General features: G+C 35.5%; 1 protein-coding gene across 1 annotated transcript in view; it reads left to right on the forward strand.

Moving 5' to 3' along the window:
- PIP4P2 (phosphatidylinositol-4,5-bisphosphate 4-phosphatase 2) overlaps window positions 1-9,534 on the forward strand; it is a 56,501-nt gene extending 46,967 nt beyond the window's left edge. The window contains exons 6-7 of the mRNA XM_036932787.2: window positions 6,937-7,027; window positions 7,864-9,534. Coding sequence (XP_036788682.1) covers window positions 6,937-7,027; window positions 7,864-8,007 — 235 coding nt within the window. The 3' untranslated portion in view covers window positions 8,008-9,534. The remainder of the gene's footprint in view (window positions 1-6,936; window positions 7,028-7,863) is intronic.
- The last annotated feature ends 7,798 nt before the right edge of the window (window positions 9,535-17,332 follow it).

Here is a 17,332-nt window from a genome sequence, read left to right on the forward strand (position 1 = left end):
GTCAGCATCAGTAACAAACAGCATAATTAGACTCCCAAGGACTTCAGATATTACTAAATATAGATTATATTATAACCAATGTCTAAAATGTTTCTATAACAGAAATTGAGAAAACAGTTAAGAGTCTATAAAAAATGAGCAAGCACACACAAAAACCTGTACATGAATGTTCATAGCAACTTTATTCTTAATAGCCACAAACTGGAAACAACCCCAGTGCTCTTCCATGGGTGAATGGTTAAACAAACTGTAGTATATCCATGCCTTGAAATATTACTTTACAGTCAAGGGAATGAATTATTGACACATGGAACAACTTGGATGAATCTTAAGGAATTCATGCTAGGTGAAAAAAAAAAAAACTCCCACAAAGTTATCTACAATATATTCTGTTTATGTAACATTTTGAAATGAAAAAATTTTATAAATGGAGAACAAGATTAGTGATGGTGTGGTGGGTAGTGGGGTAGAATAGGCAGGAGGGAGGTGAGTGTGGTTATAAAAGGATCCTTATAGAGAGGAATAATCTTGACTGTGGTAAATGGATACATGAACCTATACATGTGATAAGATTTTATAGAATTAAATACACACATACACTTGAGTGTACAAATGACTATAAGTAAAATGGGAAATCTGAATATGAGTGGTTTGTATGAATGTCAATATCCTGGTTATAATACTGTACTATAGTTTACAAAATGTTACCATTGGGAAATTGGGTAGAGAATACATGAGATCTCTATTATTTCTTGCAACAGCTTATAAATCTACAAATGTCTCAAAATAAAAAATTTAATTGACAAAATAATAACCAGGCAAAAGTTTAAAGAAACAATAAAACTTCTAGAAATTAAAAATTACAGAAATCAAAATGCAATGGACAGGGTAAATAGATCAGATTAAGCTGAAAACTAGAGTTGTAGATTGGAAGATAGAAGCAAGTAAATACCAGAGATACATAGTTGAAAGCAATATTAAGAGAAATATGAAAACATCTAATATATTTCTGACCTAGAAGGACAAAAGGGAAATGGGATGGGGGGCATTTTGTAGAGATAATCCCTAAATATTTAGAGACCTATGAAAGATATGAACCCTTAGATTCACAAAGAACAATGAAATCCATGCAGAATAAACATGCATTATAGTGAAATTGCAGAAAAACTAAGTTGAAGAGAATATTTTAACAGCAGAGAAAACCAGATTTTCAGTATGAAAAAGATAACGGTTCTGTCACAACATCTCAACAGCAACAATAAAAGCCAAAAAACATTTTTAAGAATACTTCAAAATACTAAGAGAAATTAACTGTCAGACTGGTATTATCGGCCCATCTAAAGCATAATAGAATAATAAAGGTATTTCAAATGCAGAGCCAACCAACAAAAATAGAGTGTTAACCATCTTGATAAACTCACTAAAGAAACTGCTAAAAGATAAACTTAGGGAAAATGGAAAAATTTCCCAGGAGAAATTTCTGTCATGCAGGAAAAGGTAAACCAAGAAATTATAAACATTAACTAGGAACATTGTATAAAAAAGCAAAAACAGTAATAACAATAATATTAATGCTAACAAATGTGGAAGAACAAAAATACAATAAAACTGAAGTATTTGAAAACAAGAGCATGTAAGATGAGAGCAGAATGTTTGGAGTTAAGCTTTCCAAGATTCTTGTATTTATTGGGAAGGTAGATTTACTAAATGACTTTAGTTTTTAAAAGGCATGTGTGTAAAATTTCAAGTGCCACTACTAACTGAGTAGAAATAGATTGTAAAACTTTCTAAATAGGAAAGGGAAAATGAAATAAAAAGTAACACAGTCAATCCAATAAAGGGTTAACATCCCAAATACGTAAAGAACTCACATGCCTCAATACCCAAAAAGCAAATTACCCGATTGAAAAATGGGTGGAGGATATGAACTGACACATCTCCAGAGAAGAAATTCAGATGGCCAACAGGCACATGAAAAGATGCTCCACTTTGCTATTTAATGGGGAAATGCAAATTAAAACCACAATGAGACATCACCTCACACCAGTTAGGATGGCCAACATCCAAACAACAAGGAACAACAAATGCTGACAAGGATGAGGAGAAAGGTGAACTCTCCTGTACCGTTGGTGGGAATGTAAGTTATTTCAACCATTGTGGAAAGCAATATGGAGGTTCCTCAAAAAACTAAAAATAGAAATACCATTTGATCAGGAATTCCACTCCTAGGAATTTACCCGAAGAAAACAAGATCCCAGATTCAAAGACATGTGCACCCCTGTGTTTATTGCAGCACTATTTACAATAGTCAAGATATGGAAGCAACCTAAGTGTCCATCAGTAGATGAATGGATAAATATGTGGTACATATGCACAATGGAATACTATTCAGACATAAAAAAGAAAGAAACCTTTCCATTTGCAACAACATGGATGGAGCTAGAGGGTATAATGCTCAGTGAAATAAGCCAGGTGGAGAAAGACAAGTGCCAAATGATTTCCCTCATTTGTGGAGTATAACAACAAAGCAAAACTGAAGGAACAAAACAGCAGCTGACTCACAGAGTCCAAGAAGGGACTAGTGGTTACCAAAGAGAAGGCATAAGGGAGGGTGGATAGGGAGGGAGGGAGAAGGGCATTAAGGGGCATTATGATAAACACAGGTAATATAGGGGTGTCACAGGGAAGGCAGTATAACACAGAGAAGACTCGTAGTGACTCTATAGCATCTTCCTATGCTGATGGACAGTGACTGCAATGGGGTGTGTCTGGGGGGACTTGATAATGTGGGTGAATGTAATAAACACAATGTTGCTCATGTGAAACCTTTATAACATTTATATTAATGATACCTTAATAAAGAAAAACACAGTCAAACCAAAAGAAGTCTAGAAAAGAGGGTGGAAAGGCACAGAAAATACAAAAATTATAGAAAGCCAAAATCAGGTAGCAGAAATAATCCACATGTATCAGTTGTCAGAATATACATATTTAGACTAAACTTGTTGGTAAAACTTGCTAGCAATATATCAGATTAGATTGATGTTAACAGGCAGTTTGAAGAAAAGACCCATGAAATATGAGAAAGAATCAAAGTAAAAGGACAGAAAAAGATAAAACCATGAAACCCTAACTGAAGGAAAGACATACTAGGCAGGTGCTAAACAACATTAAAATAGTAGTTTTAATCTTAGTTAAAAGAGCAGATTGATTGTTCTCTACTTCCTTTTAGTAGAAGAACTCTTGAGTCTTACTGGCCACCCAGCTAACTGCATTTTCTAGCCTCTCATGCAGAAAGTTATGGCCATGAGTTTAAGTTAAGGCCAATGAAGTATGAGTAAAAGCAATGAATACGGCTTCCTGATACTCTCTTGAAAGACAAAAGTACTTGTCATGATTTTCTCTCTCTTCCAATTGGCTGGAAAAAGCAACTGCATTAGGAGACTTGTTTCTTCTGTTGAGTCTGGCAATGGCAGTTAATCATGGAGCAGAGCTGTTTACCAACCCAGAGTGTACATTTACCTCTGAATTCCTATATGTGAGAGAAATTAACTTTTCAAGCTACTGTATTCTGGATGTCTCTATTACAGCATTTTAGCATGTACCTTAATTATCTCTTATACTTTAGGATAAAAAGAATTCCAAAGGTCACTTCATCAGAAACATAAATTCTGAACTTGTGTGCCTCAAATAATGACTTCAAAATATGTAAAATGCAAATGGATAATTATAAGGGATATGCTCTTGTAGGTCAAGACAAATATAAAAAGCAAAATTCTAATACTTCTACAAGAGAAGATTTAAAAATAGTTTTATGACAGAGATGGGAAAGAATTTCCTAGAGAAGGATAAAAAAGCACAAAGCTTAAAGGAATATACTGATAATTTTGAGCATATTAGAATTACATTATATTGATTTCATTAATATTTTCAGTAATAAAAACTCATCATCACAAGCTGTTATTAAAAATGAATTTTGGAAAACACAGGCTGTAAGAGATACGTGCAGTGTGTATAGCTCCCTGGAATAAGATGCAGATTATATAAATATCATCTGTGAATTAGTAAGCTAAAGACAGCCCAAGGCAAAGGGACAGTAGACATGAACAAGTAGTTAATAGAAAAAGACAATCACTAGTCAACTAGCATTTGAAAAGATGTTCAACCTTGATAGAAATCAAGGATATAGGGATTAAAACCACAATGAAATACCATTCTCATCCATGAAATTGTCAAACATGAAAACAATGCCAAGTGTTGAAGTGATGAGGATGTGGATGGAGCAATGGAAGCTCTCATACAGTGTTGGTGGGGGAATAAATTTAGCATTTATTGTAGTTGACCATATGTCTGTGATAGAGCACAACAGTTCTGTTCCCAGATACATGTTTGAGAAATTCCTGCATATGTACATAAAGAAGCATATCAAAAAGTGTTCAATGCAGCATTGTTATGAAACCAAAAGATTTAGAAAAAGAAAACCTGACTGTCCTTCAACACAGGGAGAATGAGTAAAATGTGGTATTTTCATATAATGGAAGATAGTCATGAAAATGAATAAACCAGATCTCCATATATGAGTATTGAAGACTCTCATGTAAAATATTGAGGAAACATGCAAAAAAAAGAAAGGCAAGTCACAGAAGCATACAGTTTAACACATACACATATACAAATTTAACACATGCAAAACAATACTATATATATTGCAAAGAGATACCACATAATGTATTAAATGTATAAGAGATTTCGTTACCTGTGCACTAGGCACTCGGTTGTCATTGCTTATCCCTGTGATGAGATGGCACTGGGGCTGTAGAGTAACAGTAGATTTTTTCTTTTCTGGGAAGATTTCCCAGAGGTAGTGACTATTCAAGTTGACTGATGAAGAATGAGCATGGGTATTCTAAGCAGAATTCTTGCACTGAAATTAATGTATGAAAGTGTATTGTTTGAGTCCTACCATTTACAACAACATGGATGGAGCTAGAGGGTATTATGCTCAGTGAAATAAGCCAGGCGGAGAAAGACAAGTACCAAATGATTTCACTCATATGTGGAATATAAGAACAAAGGAAAAACTGAAGGAACAAAACAGCAGCAGAATCACAGAACCCAAGAAAGGACTAACAGTTACCAAAGGGAAAGGGACTGGGGAGGACGGGTGGGAAGGGAGGGATAAGGGGGGGAAGAAAGGGGGCCTTACCATTAGCATGTATAATGGGGGGGGGCATAGGGAGAGCTGTGCAACACAGAGAAGACAAGTAGTGATTTTACAGCATCTTACTATGCTGATGGACAGTGACTAATGGGGTATGTGGGAGGGACTTGGTGAAGGGGGGAGTCTAGTAAACATAATGTTCTTCATGTAATTGTCGATTAATGATACCAAAAACAAAAAAGTGTATTGTTTGGCTCACAGGAAAGCTGCTCTAATATTCACTTAGAACCTTTTGACTTATTCAATGCTTAATTCTAATAAACTGAGTTGTCTTCTAATCCTTGGTAGATTAGACTGCGGGGGGAAATACACAGGTAAATGAGAAATGATGGCCAGCTGTGAGGTATAAGGCAGAAGAAATCACCAAATGCACACATAGGAGTTAACACCAAAACTAGTTTAAGGTTAAATATATCATAATGACAATGAATTCTGCATACCCTAGTAACTCCAGATAGCACGCTGTATGCAACAGCTATTAATGGTGACCCCCACTGCCCCCACACACCCAGATGTTTGTTTTAGCTCAAGTATTCAGAAATATTTATGATATATATTTGCAGCAATATTCATCAATTTTTATAAAACGTTTGGGACTTGAAACCATTTTTCTGTTATGCCAAATTAACTTCTTTGGAATAGCACATTTCTAAATATGCCTAGTAAGTGATGCACGTCTGTATTTATTCAGCAGACATTCCTTGAGCAATTAGTATGTGCTAGGTGTGACATTGACACTGGCCATACAAAGGCAAATCAAATACTTCATTATATCATTCATTCACATGGTGCTTGACAGATGATATGTTATGTGTATTTAGGAAGAGAAGAAAGCATTGATTTGGCTGTGTGATCTCTGCTGTACTTCTGTCGTTTTGAAATTACAATAATTAAAAGTGGAGAGAAGTAAAAATTACTGGATTTGGAACTTCAGTTGAGAAGTGTGATAATAGTATATGCTTTTATGAATTTCCTATAGGCTTCTTGCAGTATGCATTAAAAGATTTCAAAAAGTTTAGCTTTGTTATCCTAATTCTGAAAATATATCAAGAAAACAAAGAAAAATAGAATTCTTTAAAAATGATGTGTAAGCTGGCTTTATAATAATGAAAACATTAAAGTGTCCAGTGGTGGGGAATTGGTTAAATTATATTATATCCATGCATTGGAAATCCAGTTTGAAAATACATAATGACATAGGAAAATGCTTGCATTATTTTGGTAAGTTACAAAACAATGACTGGAGAAAAACATACCAAATGTGAGTGATAATGGTAGTGGGATTATAGGTAATTTTCCTTTTCCTTTTTATTCTTTACTCTATTTTCCAAATTTTCTACTCTAAACCTACTAACTACTCTAAACATAACTAAATGTAGAAAACATCAAATACTATTTATAAGATAGCACTGATTTTCCATTTTGGAAATGGATTTTTATCTTGGAAGACTGTTGTTGACTATAGTGGATTTTTGTGGATATTGTCAATTTCCAAGGCTTGAACTTCGTTTAAAGCCACAATAGTATATGACAAAGTCACCATTTATGATTGTAGTCACTTATTAAAAATGAAATTTTTATGCATGTTCTTGTCTCTCACGTTGAAAAAATGGACATGCATATGTTACTAAACTCATAGATAAGTACTCACAAAGATGAAGCAGAGAGTCTTCATGTAATTGTTCATGTTCACCTTTGTCCTCATGAATTTGCAGTTCCTCGGTGGGTAGTGCTCTTCCGCGAAGACGTTGCTGTGCATACATTACCATTGGAATGATATGTATTTTCATTGGAGTTGGATTAACTGTGAGTATTACTCTACTCACTGGTAGGATTCTTTTCTCTCAACTTTACCACTAGTAAATGGTGAGGCCTCAGACAACCTTCAGTGATCATTGAAGAGCCTGCCTCCCTGGTATACCAGGCCCAGAAGCTGGTGAAGGACTGTGGGTAATCTGAAGCCCAATCCCTGGACCTGTAAATGGAGTTTGCTCAATCAGATGAAAGGGGTCTTGAGACCCCCCAGAAGGTCCTTGGCACTGGGGATATTACCATTCATTTAACAAAAGCCACTTGTTTTTATTTAGTGCCAGAACCAATTTTGCCATGGCCAAAGCTGAAGCAGTTATTGTCAGTTTGCAAGTCTGGAAAACATTCTTATCTTTTTTCAAGTCAAGCAGAGATTTATTGCCAACATGGGGATGGCTTATTTTTAGAGGAGATTGAAGCTGTGATTGGCATAGGGATTATCTCAAGAAAAGAGAAAGGGACTGATCTCTTTTGCTGTCATTTATTTGCTTTCAATGCATCTTTGGTCTATCTGGTCCCATATTATTAGCAATATTCCTGTTGTGTCACACAATACTAAGCAGTTACAAAGATTAAATTCCTTACAGAGATAACATATTTTAGTGGGCTTTTTGTTTACTTCATAAAATGTATAGTTAACATAATTAGCACTGTTCTTATTAAATTTTACTCTGTCAGTGATAATCAACAAATATTCCAGTTCATATTTTATAAGGATTTTGTGGCCTCATGAATATATTTCATAAAAATCACATATAAGCCAACACAATTCTCTAGATAGATATTTCCTTAAAGTTTATAACCTATTGTTTTTGTACTGCTTTTTATTTTAGGTTGGCAGCCAAGATTTTGCAAGGCGATTTCATGCAACCTATGTTTCTTGGGCAGTTGCTTATCTCTTAGGTTTGATCTGCCTTATCCGAGCTTGTTATTGGGGAGCGATAAGAGTGAGCTATCCAGAACACAGTTTTGCATAAGCTTGCTTATGATTTAGTGAGCAGGTAATAGTATCTAGCAGTTCTTGATAAGCTACTCTGGACATCCTTAAATCATTTATCCTAATGGATTCCATTCTTGTTTATGTATAAAGTTTCAAGACTTTGGGAGTCTTTTATGAACAAATGCTCCTTGCACTACATTATATGCAAAGAGTTTGTTTTGATTGCTGTTTGGTTTTCACGCTCTGAATAACGAAGCTGTATCTTCATGTTCCATTACATCTTGTAAAGATGTTTTTGGATTTGTCACCAAACATTACACATAACATCATCTTTTCATTATTTTTAAATTAGTTATCCTATTACTTGCTGATCTGTAAGTATTCTCAAGAAGCATTTAAAAATGTTTCTACAATAGCTTCACGTTTATACTTATATTTTAATTAAAAAGTATCAAAAGTGCTTGCTTTAAAATCTAAGCAATATGCATTTTGCTTGAACTGCTTACTGCAACTTTAACCTAAGATCATAGTGACCTTATTCAGGAAAAAAATTGGGGTGTACCTTCAAAGACTTGACATTCTTGTCAGATAACAACCATTTCTAGATACTGTTTGCTTGTTTTTTGTTGTTTGTAGGAAGATACAATATTTTGGTAGTAATTTAAAATTCAAGAATGAAAATATTTATTTGTGCACAGTCGGAGGTAATATTGGATAAATGTTTTTTCTTAAAGGTCACAGAACTTTGTCTTCCATTTTTGTCTGTTTTTTGTTGTTGTTGTTGTTTGCCAATTATAAAAGTCCTGGTCTAGATTTACAAAATTTAACGTTAATCATCTGTATGTATTCCTTTACAGAACCTGGAGAGGCATTTCATGTAACATGTTTTTATAACACAACCATTTAAACATAGATCTATTTACATTGGGTTGTCCCCCTTTTCATTTAGATCATGGTAAATAGTTCTTATTGGGATAATTTTGGACTACTTACATATGAAGGGAGCCTATAACATTTTTCACTAGCTAAAATGTTGAGATTAGAGGTAGTTACTTTTGCCATTCTTCTCAAATATCGATGGTCTAATTATTACCCAGTTCATTGAATGGAATAGATCAAAAACAGAAAGCAACATAGTTTTCTAAGAATTTACTCGGGTTTAAGGAATCAGCTCTTGCACTGCCCATCTTTGCAGTTTTGAAAAAGAAATTGCTTAATTGAGAAATAATGTTCTATAGCCTTTAATGTAGTAGAATTAGGTAATGAGATGATCTGAGTAAATTAGGTGGCTATTCCAGGGATAACAATATTTTAAGTTATTATGTTCCTGATTAGTACAAAAATGTACTCACCAGAGAATTGGTAACAAAATACATGTAAACTTCAAAGAGTAAATGATAAATGTCTACATGAAGTAGCTCAGGATCATATGTACCTTTGAAAATATACTAATAAAGATTATTGTTCAAAAATTTCCTTGTTCTGTTCTGTTATTTAAAAATAAGATGTCATTTCTAAAACTGCATTGATCTTACACTAAAGGAGTTTTCATGTTTTTAAGAATGTATGTAATGTTACTTTTTATTAAATTCATATGTTTTTTTCCAAATATTTCCATGGTTTCATTTTTAAAATATAGATTTTAAATCCATTTACAATGCACTTGATGAGACATACATGAAAATATAAATCTAATTTACTTCTTAATGGTTGTAACACCATTGTGTATTGAATAATCTATTCTTTCCCCATTAATTTGATATTGCACATTAAATTATATGATCTTGTTTGTTCCTTTTGGAATATAACTCATGAGAACAGGAACCTTAGTGGTCTTGCTCAGCGCTTTAACTCCAGCATCTACCTAGTATGTATGTGTTCAATAGATATTTGTTGCATGAATGAATAAATGATTGAATGAATTGTTATATTAGATTCCTATATACCCTTGGGTCTGAACTTCATATTTTGTTATAGTATTGAATGAAAGAATGATTATATCCCTATAATGTTGAACATATGAGAAAACATACACACATATATTTTTTTGACCAAATAATTATTTCTTGAGGAATTTATCCTAAAGGTGTTATGGATAAAAGAACAAATATGTATATACAATGATATGTATCACATTTTGTTTGTAACAGTAATTTAAAAAAGGAAAAAGTCCAAAAATTCAATGATGTGGGATAGGGGTAATAAGTTATATAGTATACTCTTATTTTGAAATAATAGGCAATCATTAAAAATATAATGAAATTGCTCATCTGTTGAATTACAAAATATTGTGGCAAAATCAGATTACAAATCAATAGCGTATGATTCACTCCCCCCCAAAAAATTTTATGTGTATGTGTTAAGAAAAAAGGAAAATTAAACAGTATGATGTTACAAGTGGTTATTCTGGGTGATGGAAGATAAATGACTTTTTAAGATTTCTGTACCAGATTAACAGTTGAAAAGTTTAAGTTTTGCTCTTGATAAATAAGAGTGCCATGTGATAACATCAATATTCATTACACCTTCATGTAAATTCTTGAAGTTTTTAAATGTATTTATTAAAATCAAAACCAATTGATTTAGTTGATAAAACCTTAAGTTTTAAAGTTAAACTACATATTTAAACTTAGTCCTATATATAAAGTATATATTTTTAATTAATTAAATCAAAATTTATGAGTTATAAGTTATATTAAAACTCTATACTCAGTTTTATTTAAGTAGAGCATGCTTTCCAGAGCCTAGTAGACATGTGGAACACAGAAAGTGCTGGAAAAATGTTATTTGAAGAATACCCTGTAACTACTAATCAGAAAAGGAAGGATTTGTCACCTGCTGTCCAAAATAGTAAAAAATGGCTTAGTTCTTAGAAAAGGGGGGGAAAACAAACTATGAAAAGGTATTCTTGAGCAAGTCATTTGCGTGTATACATATTTCCTTTTAAAAGAAAAGATCCTAAAAATGACATATGTTATGTAGAGTGCTAGCCTTATATATAACACATGCTGTTTAATATTCATAGGAACCCTAGGAAGCAAGTGTTTTCTCTTTTACCAGAGGAAATTGAGATGTTACTTTCACAGATATGAAAAAGTAGATTTTGAGTAGGACAAGTCCCCCTCCCCCTTCCCCACTCCCCAGGTGATTTTTAATGTGGGTTTTTCCTTGGTCATACTCAGAAACACTGCATGGTATCAGGCTGAAAAATATGCACACGTGTTCACATACACTTTCTCTGACATTCATATTCCCTCATAGAGAAAAAAACTTAGGTCATATTTGAGTAAATATTGCCATTTCTTTTGTTTAGCTTTTGTTTTATTTGTGATCTAGCGATACTAGTGTCTATGTGCTGTCCTGAAACTATACAGCCATTTCCATATGCAGCGTCTGTACAAATTGCTATACAATCTAAATTTGCATTTACTTGTGTGTTTTGGTGCCCACTGACATATATGTAATAAGCACTGAAGAAAAATTCCTAGTGTTTATTGAGCTGCCTTATATATATTAATATTTAATCTCAGTGTCATGTTATCATGATTCTCTCATTGAAGAAGTTCAGAGAGGTTAAATAATTAAAGGTCACTTAGCTTATATTTGATGGAGCCAGTTGGAATCTGTCTCCAAAAGTTACCTGCTTTCCTCCACAGTATGTGCTTTGCTTTGTGGACAATAACTTTTGTTTTTTGTGCCCCCTGCTGTTCGTTGTCTGTAATTATCTGTGGGAAAAAAATTGGAAAATACCCTAAGTATTAGTACTCTAGTTTTAAAAGTATTTTTATGAATTTGATGTCATATCCTACTTTATTTTAGAGCAATTCTTGTTAACAAAATATTATTACATGTATTTTCTCCTTTATAATTAACATAAAATAATAAGTCTGAATAGTAATATTACATGTTAAATATGAGGAAATTGACATACAATGAATTTTAATTAATTTTTCTTGTAATAGCAATATTAAAATGGTTGTTAAATAACACAAAATGCTAAAAAGGATTTGTAAAGGCTTTTGATTTTTTTAATCCATTTTACACAGTTACAAATTTAAATAAATATTAATATTTTTTGTTTTGATAAATGTACATGTGTCTGACTTGAGGTGGAATGCTATGTGAAAAGCAGAAAAATTGTCTGTTTTCTTTTGGGACTTCCCATGAAGGTGTCAGATAAGGCTAAAAATCTAAGAAGAGAGTATAGTTTGCACTTTAACAGGTAAGAGTTGTTGGGTAAAAGGAAGTGTTCAACCAGAATCCCCACCTGGCCTAGATAGTGAGATGCATATAAGGGCCTATTTGCATGTCAATGTGATTTTTACCGCCGCAGAGCCACCAGTCCCTCACTGATTGCCACTCCAGGGTAAGGGGTGGAGAGTAGAAACCATTCTCTCATCCCCTCTGTTCCTGGTATTTAATTGGTCAGGCACCTGCCAGTCACCAGGGACCTGCCCAGGGAGATCCTCCCAGAAGGCGGCACGGGGAAGGAGAGCGTGAGGCAGCTGGAGAGGCGGGACTTGGGAGTGGGTGGGGAGAGGCCAAGCATGCAGGTTCTGAGCAGGGAGTGCAGCCAGAGGGAACCGGGAGCTTGGGAGCTATGTGGCAGGGGGTCCCAAGAAGTGCTGGAGAGAGTAACCAGTGTGCAAGCAGAGACTGAGCTGTGAGAATAAACCCTTCCCAACTTCTCGCCCTTGTCTTCCTTAGATTTCACCAGATGAATAGGGATCTTGCTTCAGGCAGGGAACCCCCTTTCTCCTGAGCCGCAGTCTGATCTACCACAGAGGTAGTCTTTCTAGTTTTGTCAGTATATCTAAATTCATTTAAGGTAACTTGCTAAATAGAAGTAATCACACACATTGTTCTCACCGAATTTCTTTAAATACCCCAAGTGGCTTATGCATATGTGTAGGTACTAATGGTTGGAATACAGAGTTACTGCAAGTCCCCACTGTTGAAATAAATATTTTGAAAAACTTTGTCACAGTGTCTGATATTTCTTTACCAAATATACCTTGGACTTCAGATACTGGGCATTTAAATAATTTTGGAGAAAATGCATTAAAGTTTTATTAGTTATTAAGCCTTTAGAAAGAGTAAGCTTAGGAGATTTGTAGAGAATTCCTTAGCTTACATAATGCTTTGTTCTTTCCTGGCCGCTTCCTACACACCTTCTCTACTTTTTCCTCTAAAATTTCCTCTCTAGCTACCATATCCACAGGTCTCCTTTTACTACCCCATAATCATTGCAAACTTCAGTACCTGGTTTTCATTTTTGTCATATGCCATTGATTTAAATGTTAATGTGAGTGATCTGTCTTTGGTCTCAACTCAGTTCTCTGAGTCCCTCACATCCAATGACCTATATCTCGATTCCACTTCTGCTGTTCACCTCTGTAGCTACATTCCAGGTGCTCATGCTGAGAACCATCATCCATCTCTGAACTCTTACACTTAGATACCCACTTTCTGAATGTATACCTCTACTCTCCCTACAGAATTCTCACTTTCTCTGCACCATTATTCCTGAGTATCACCTTCAACACTTCTAGTTTCTTGATTACTCCTCCAATCTGTCATTTCATTCTATATTTACCAGTGAATCCCACAACCACATGGATTAATGCCACTAAAATTTTTATCTTCATCTTCAACTCCTTAACATGGATTACCGGTCATGTCTTTGGACATGTCCTCCCACCTGCGAGGAACATCCCGAAGTTGGTAAACTCCTTTTTATCCTTGAAAATCCTGCTCAAGCATTTCCTCCCCTGCTAACCCTTCCATGACCCTTCTTCTCCTTCTCACCCCCAGACCAAATTATTTCTTTGTACTATTTGTATTCCATGTAAATACTTCTAAGTACTATATATACTACACTGTTTTACTTACTGATTTATAAGTAGCCTTAGACTATCATTCTCTTCTTGCTAATTGTGCCTCTGATACTAGTCTTGTTTCAGTTTGTATTCTCAGTGCCTGGCATAATAGGCATGAGCCTTCCAAAGCTTTATTTTTGCAGAGCTGAGCTCAGTGGAATGAAATCTCAATTACAGCTCATAATGCATTGCTGTAATGATCAACTGTGTGTAAGTGTGTGTGTACTCCATAAATTTTTTGTAAATGTTTATGGAATAAGTGAACAAGAGGCAGATTATTCGCAGGAGATTGGTAAGATCACTGGTAAACACGAAATAATGCTACCCTTCAGCTTTTCCCAACTCCACAGGCCTTCAGAAGCACCACCCAGGCACACAGGCAAAATGTGAGTGCCTTTATCTTAACAACTAGCTTATTGAATTGGAATTTTCTTTATATGTTCTCTCACTAGACTGTACATGCCATGAGAGCAGGTAACCAATTTGTGTGTGTTACTTATGTTCATACAGGGTTTTATTAAGTAAATGCAAGGTTAAGCAAGATATGAAACTATAATTGTAAATAAAACCTCTACTTACAAGTAAGGAGATATGTTCAACTATGATTTATCTTTCTAACTGGGATTCCTATTTCCACTCTTGCTTTTCCTCAATCCATTCTCCAAACTTTATTTTTGGAACCAAAGTAAATATTTACTTAGAATAAGAAAAGCAATACAATGTCAACTAGTTAAAAATTTTAAAAAGTTGACGAATACCACAAACATCAAAAAATATATAGAAATATTTTAATTAACTGCCTCAACTGTCCCTATATTTTCCCTGTATTTTTAGTTTCATAGTTTTCAATTGTCTCTTGACAATTTTTTGTGTGTGAGAATAAGTAACTTGGCAGTTTCTCCAGCATAATCAAAATTTATGCTTTATTATTGAAAGTTTAGAAAAGTCAATTTCAGTCAGAATTTGTTTGGTAACAACATGCCAAGTATTGTTAAATTTGGTGAAAACTGTTGAGTTTCTTAGATGAGGTCTAAGATTTCAGGACATCTCAAGTTTTCCAGAGCAATGTGATGAATCTTAACTCCTCTTTAAATTGCTTATTAGCCTGTTGTCAAGCTGTTGTAGAGGTATGAGTTCTAGATTATCCTTGTAAATGCCAGTATTTCTTGCCAAATAACAAGAAGTTTTTAAAAATTTCGGTGTGTTTGGTTCATTCTTCTTTATCAATTATCAAAAAAATTTAGTTTATTAATTTACCTAACATTTCTCTCTCCTCAGTAAGTTAGTTTTTGTTTTGATAGGAAATATTTTTTCTTCCAGTTCACTTTTTTGTCATAATACTATTTATTTCATGTAGTACTATATACAAAATAACTTCATTGTATGAAGTATATATAATTGCATATGTTACATTGTTAAAAGTATTCCTGAAGAAAAGACTTCTATTTTGACTAGATTGATGAGAACTGAATCCTACACTTAAAATTTTCTACATCTGGGGGTTGGCAGAATTTATTGACTCCATTGTCAATTAACTGACTTCTGGTTTCTCAGATCCTGCACTTCAGTGTCTGATGCCAGGTAAGTTGCCTCAGTAAGAGGGAGGAACGTTCCTGGAAGCCATTTCTACACCTAGTTAGCAATAACTTGACTATGCACGGGAGTGCTTGTGAAACAGCACACCTTTTAAAATGGTGAACCCTATCATACTACTGCCTCACTTAAATCCTTCAATGTTTCCCATTGCTCTTAAAATACAATTCAACCTCCTTACTGGAGCCTGCAAAACACTATGATTTTGGCTTTTCTTATATCTACAAACTCATCCTCAGCATTCTGTTCTTGCCTTCAATAGCCCAGCCATACTAATTTTACATCAGTTTCTGAAATTAGCCAAACTTTGTTTTTTCTCACCCCAGGGCATTATTAATACCTAAGTTCCCTTTACCAAAACACTTTTTTCCTGTTCTACAGCAGCCTTCAGGCCTAGCTTAGATGACCTCTTTTCAGAGAGGCATTCCTTCTTCAGTTACCCCATTCTAGACAAGCTTTCATTGCCTTTACATAGCCTCCTTTGGAGATCGCATGCCTTTTGGGTTTTCTTTCTAAATACCTCTTTTTAGAAAGTGCAGTAAGTTTTCTCAATTAGTATCCCTTTCCTAATGTTACAATTTGTCTTTAATATGCCTATGATATATATGTGTATGCATGTATTTGCAACACATAATTTGTATATTATTTTCTGTACTATTTATAAAACAGCTGTTTGAATACCTCAACTTAAATCTATTTACAAGTCCCAATCTGATCTCATCATTTCTCTCTCCAAACCTGTTCTGCCTCTTATATTCCCTATCTTGTGTCACCACCACCGATTAACTTGTCCCAAGTCAGAAAACCAAGAACCACCCTAGATTCTCTTCTCATTCACCCCTTCCATCCAATCTGTAACTAAACTGTTGACTTCATTTCAGCAACATCTCTCAGGTCTTCACTACTTCTCTGCCATCATTATTTCTTAACTGCAGTTATTGCAAATGCCTCTAAGGCATCTTTCGTGGGGCCTGTTTAATATTGCTATATAGTTTATTAACATCCCCGCCCCGGAAATCTGCCCTCCATACTGCCGACAACGATCTTTAAATAATCAAAAAGACAAACTCTAAAAGATTTAAAGTCTGATTCATTTTCACCTACTGTATTTCATTGCCCCACCGTTGTTTTGCCAACTCCAGCTACTTCATACTAGAGAAGTTATCTTTTCCCTTCGCACGTCCTCTTCTCTCTGGCTTCCTTCCCCAAGCCAACTGTCACTGTTTTGAAAACTACTCTGACATTCCAGGCCTAAGGGTCGATTGACGCTTCCCTTGTACTTCTCTCCTGACCTAAATCTGTTCCTCCGTCAGGGTACTTAGCACGGCCCACAGAATTGTCTATTGGCCCAGGTGCCCTCCGGGTGGAGTGATGGCAGGAACTATCTTGTTCACCTGTGCACCGTCCCCAGTGTAGTGCTGGCACCCCTCGGACAAAGATAACAGAATAAAAAAATAAAGATGAAGATTGAAAATGAAGGATGGAGTCGCTTCAACTAGTTTTATTCCTTTCGGGATGGCAGTCTGGGTGAGAGAAAGTAGTCCTGCCCGGTAACCGTTTCTGAGCTCCCGAACCCCAGCGCGGAAGGAGGCGGCCTCGCCCACAGGCGTCGCCTAGAGACCACCGCCCGGCCGGCAACCCGCCTCGCGTCCCCCAGTCTCGGGCAAGCAAAGCCGCCAACTGGGGTCCCGAAGGCCGTCCTGGGCGAGCCTGTGAGCACCTCAGAAGGCCGCTCCCCGCCTCCTCCGCCACACGCGCGGCTCCAGTTTAACGGTTCTGGCCGCCCACGTGTTTGCAGCCGCGCTCTGAGCCCCGCGCCCCAGGCCCCGCCCCGGGTCCGCCTCGCGCTCCTCGGAGCCGCTGTCGACCCCGCCCCCGCCGCCACCCCCC

The sequence above is a fragment of the Manis pentadactyla genome, chromosome 3 (genome assembly GCF_030020395.1).
Source record: "Manis pentadactyla isolate mManPen7 chromosome 3, mManPen7.hap1, whole genome shotgun sequence".
Taxonomy (NCBI): Eukaryota; Metazoa; Chordata; class Mammalia; order Pholidota; family Manidae; genus Manis; species Manis pentadactyla.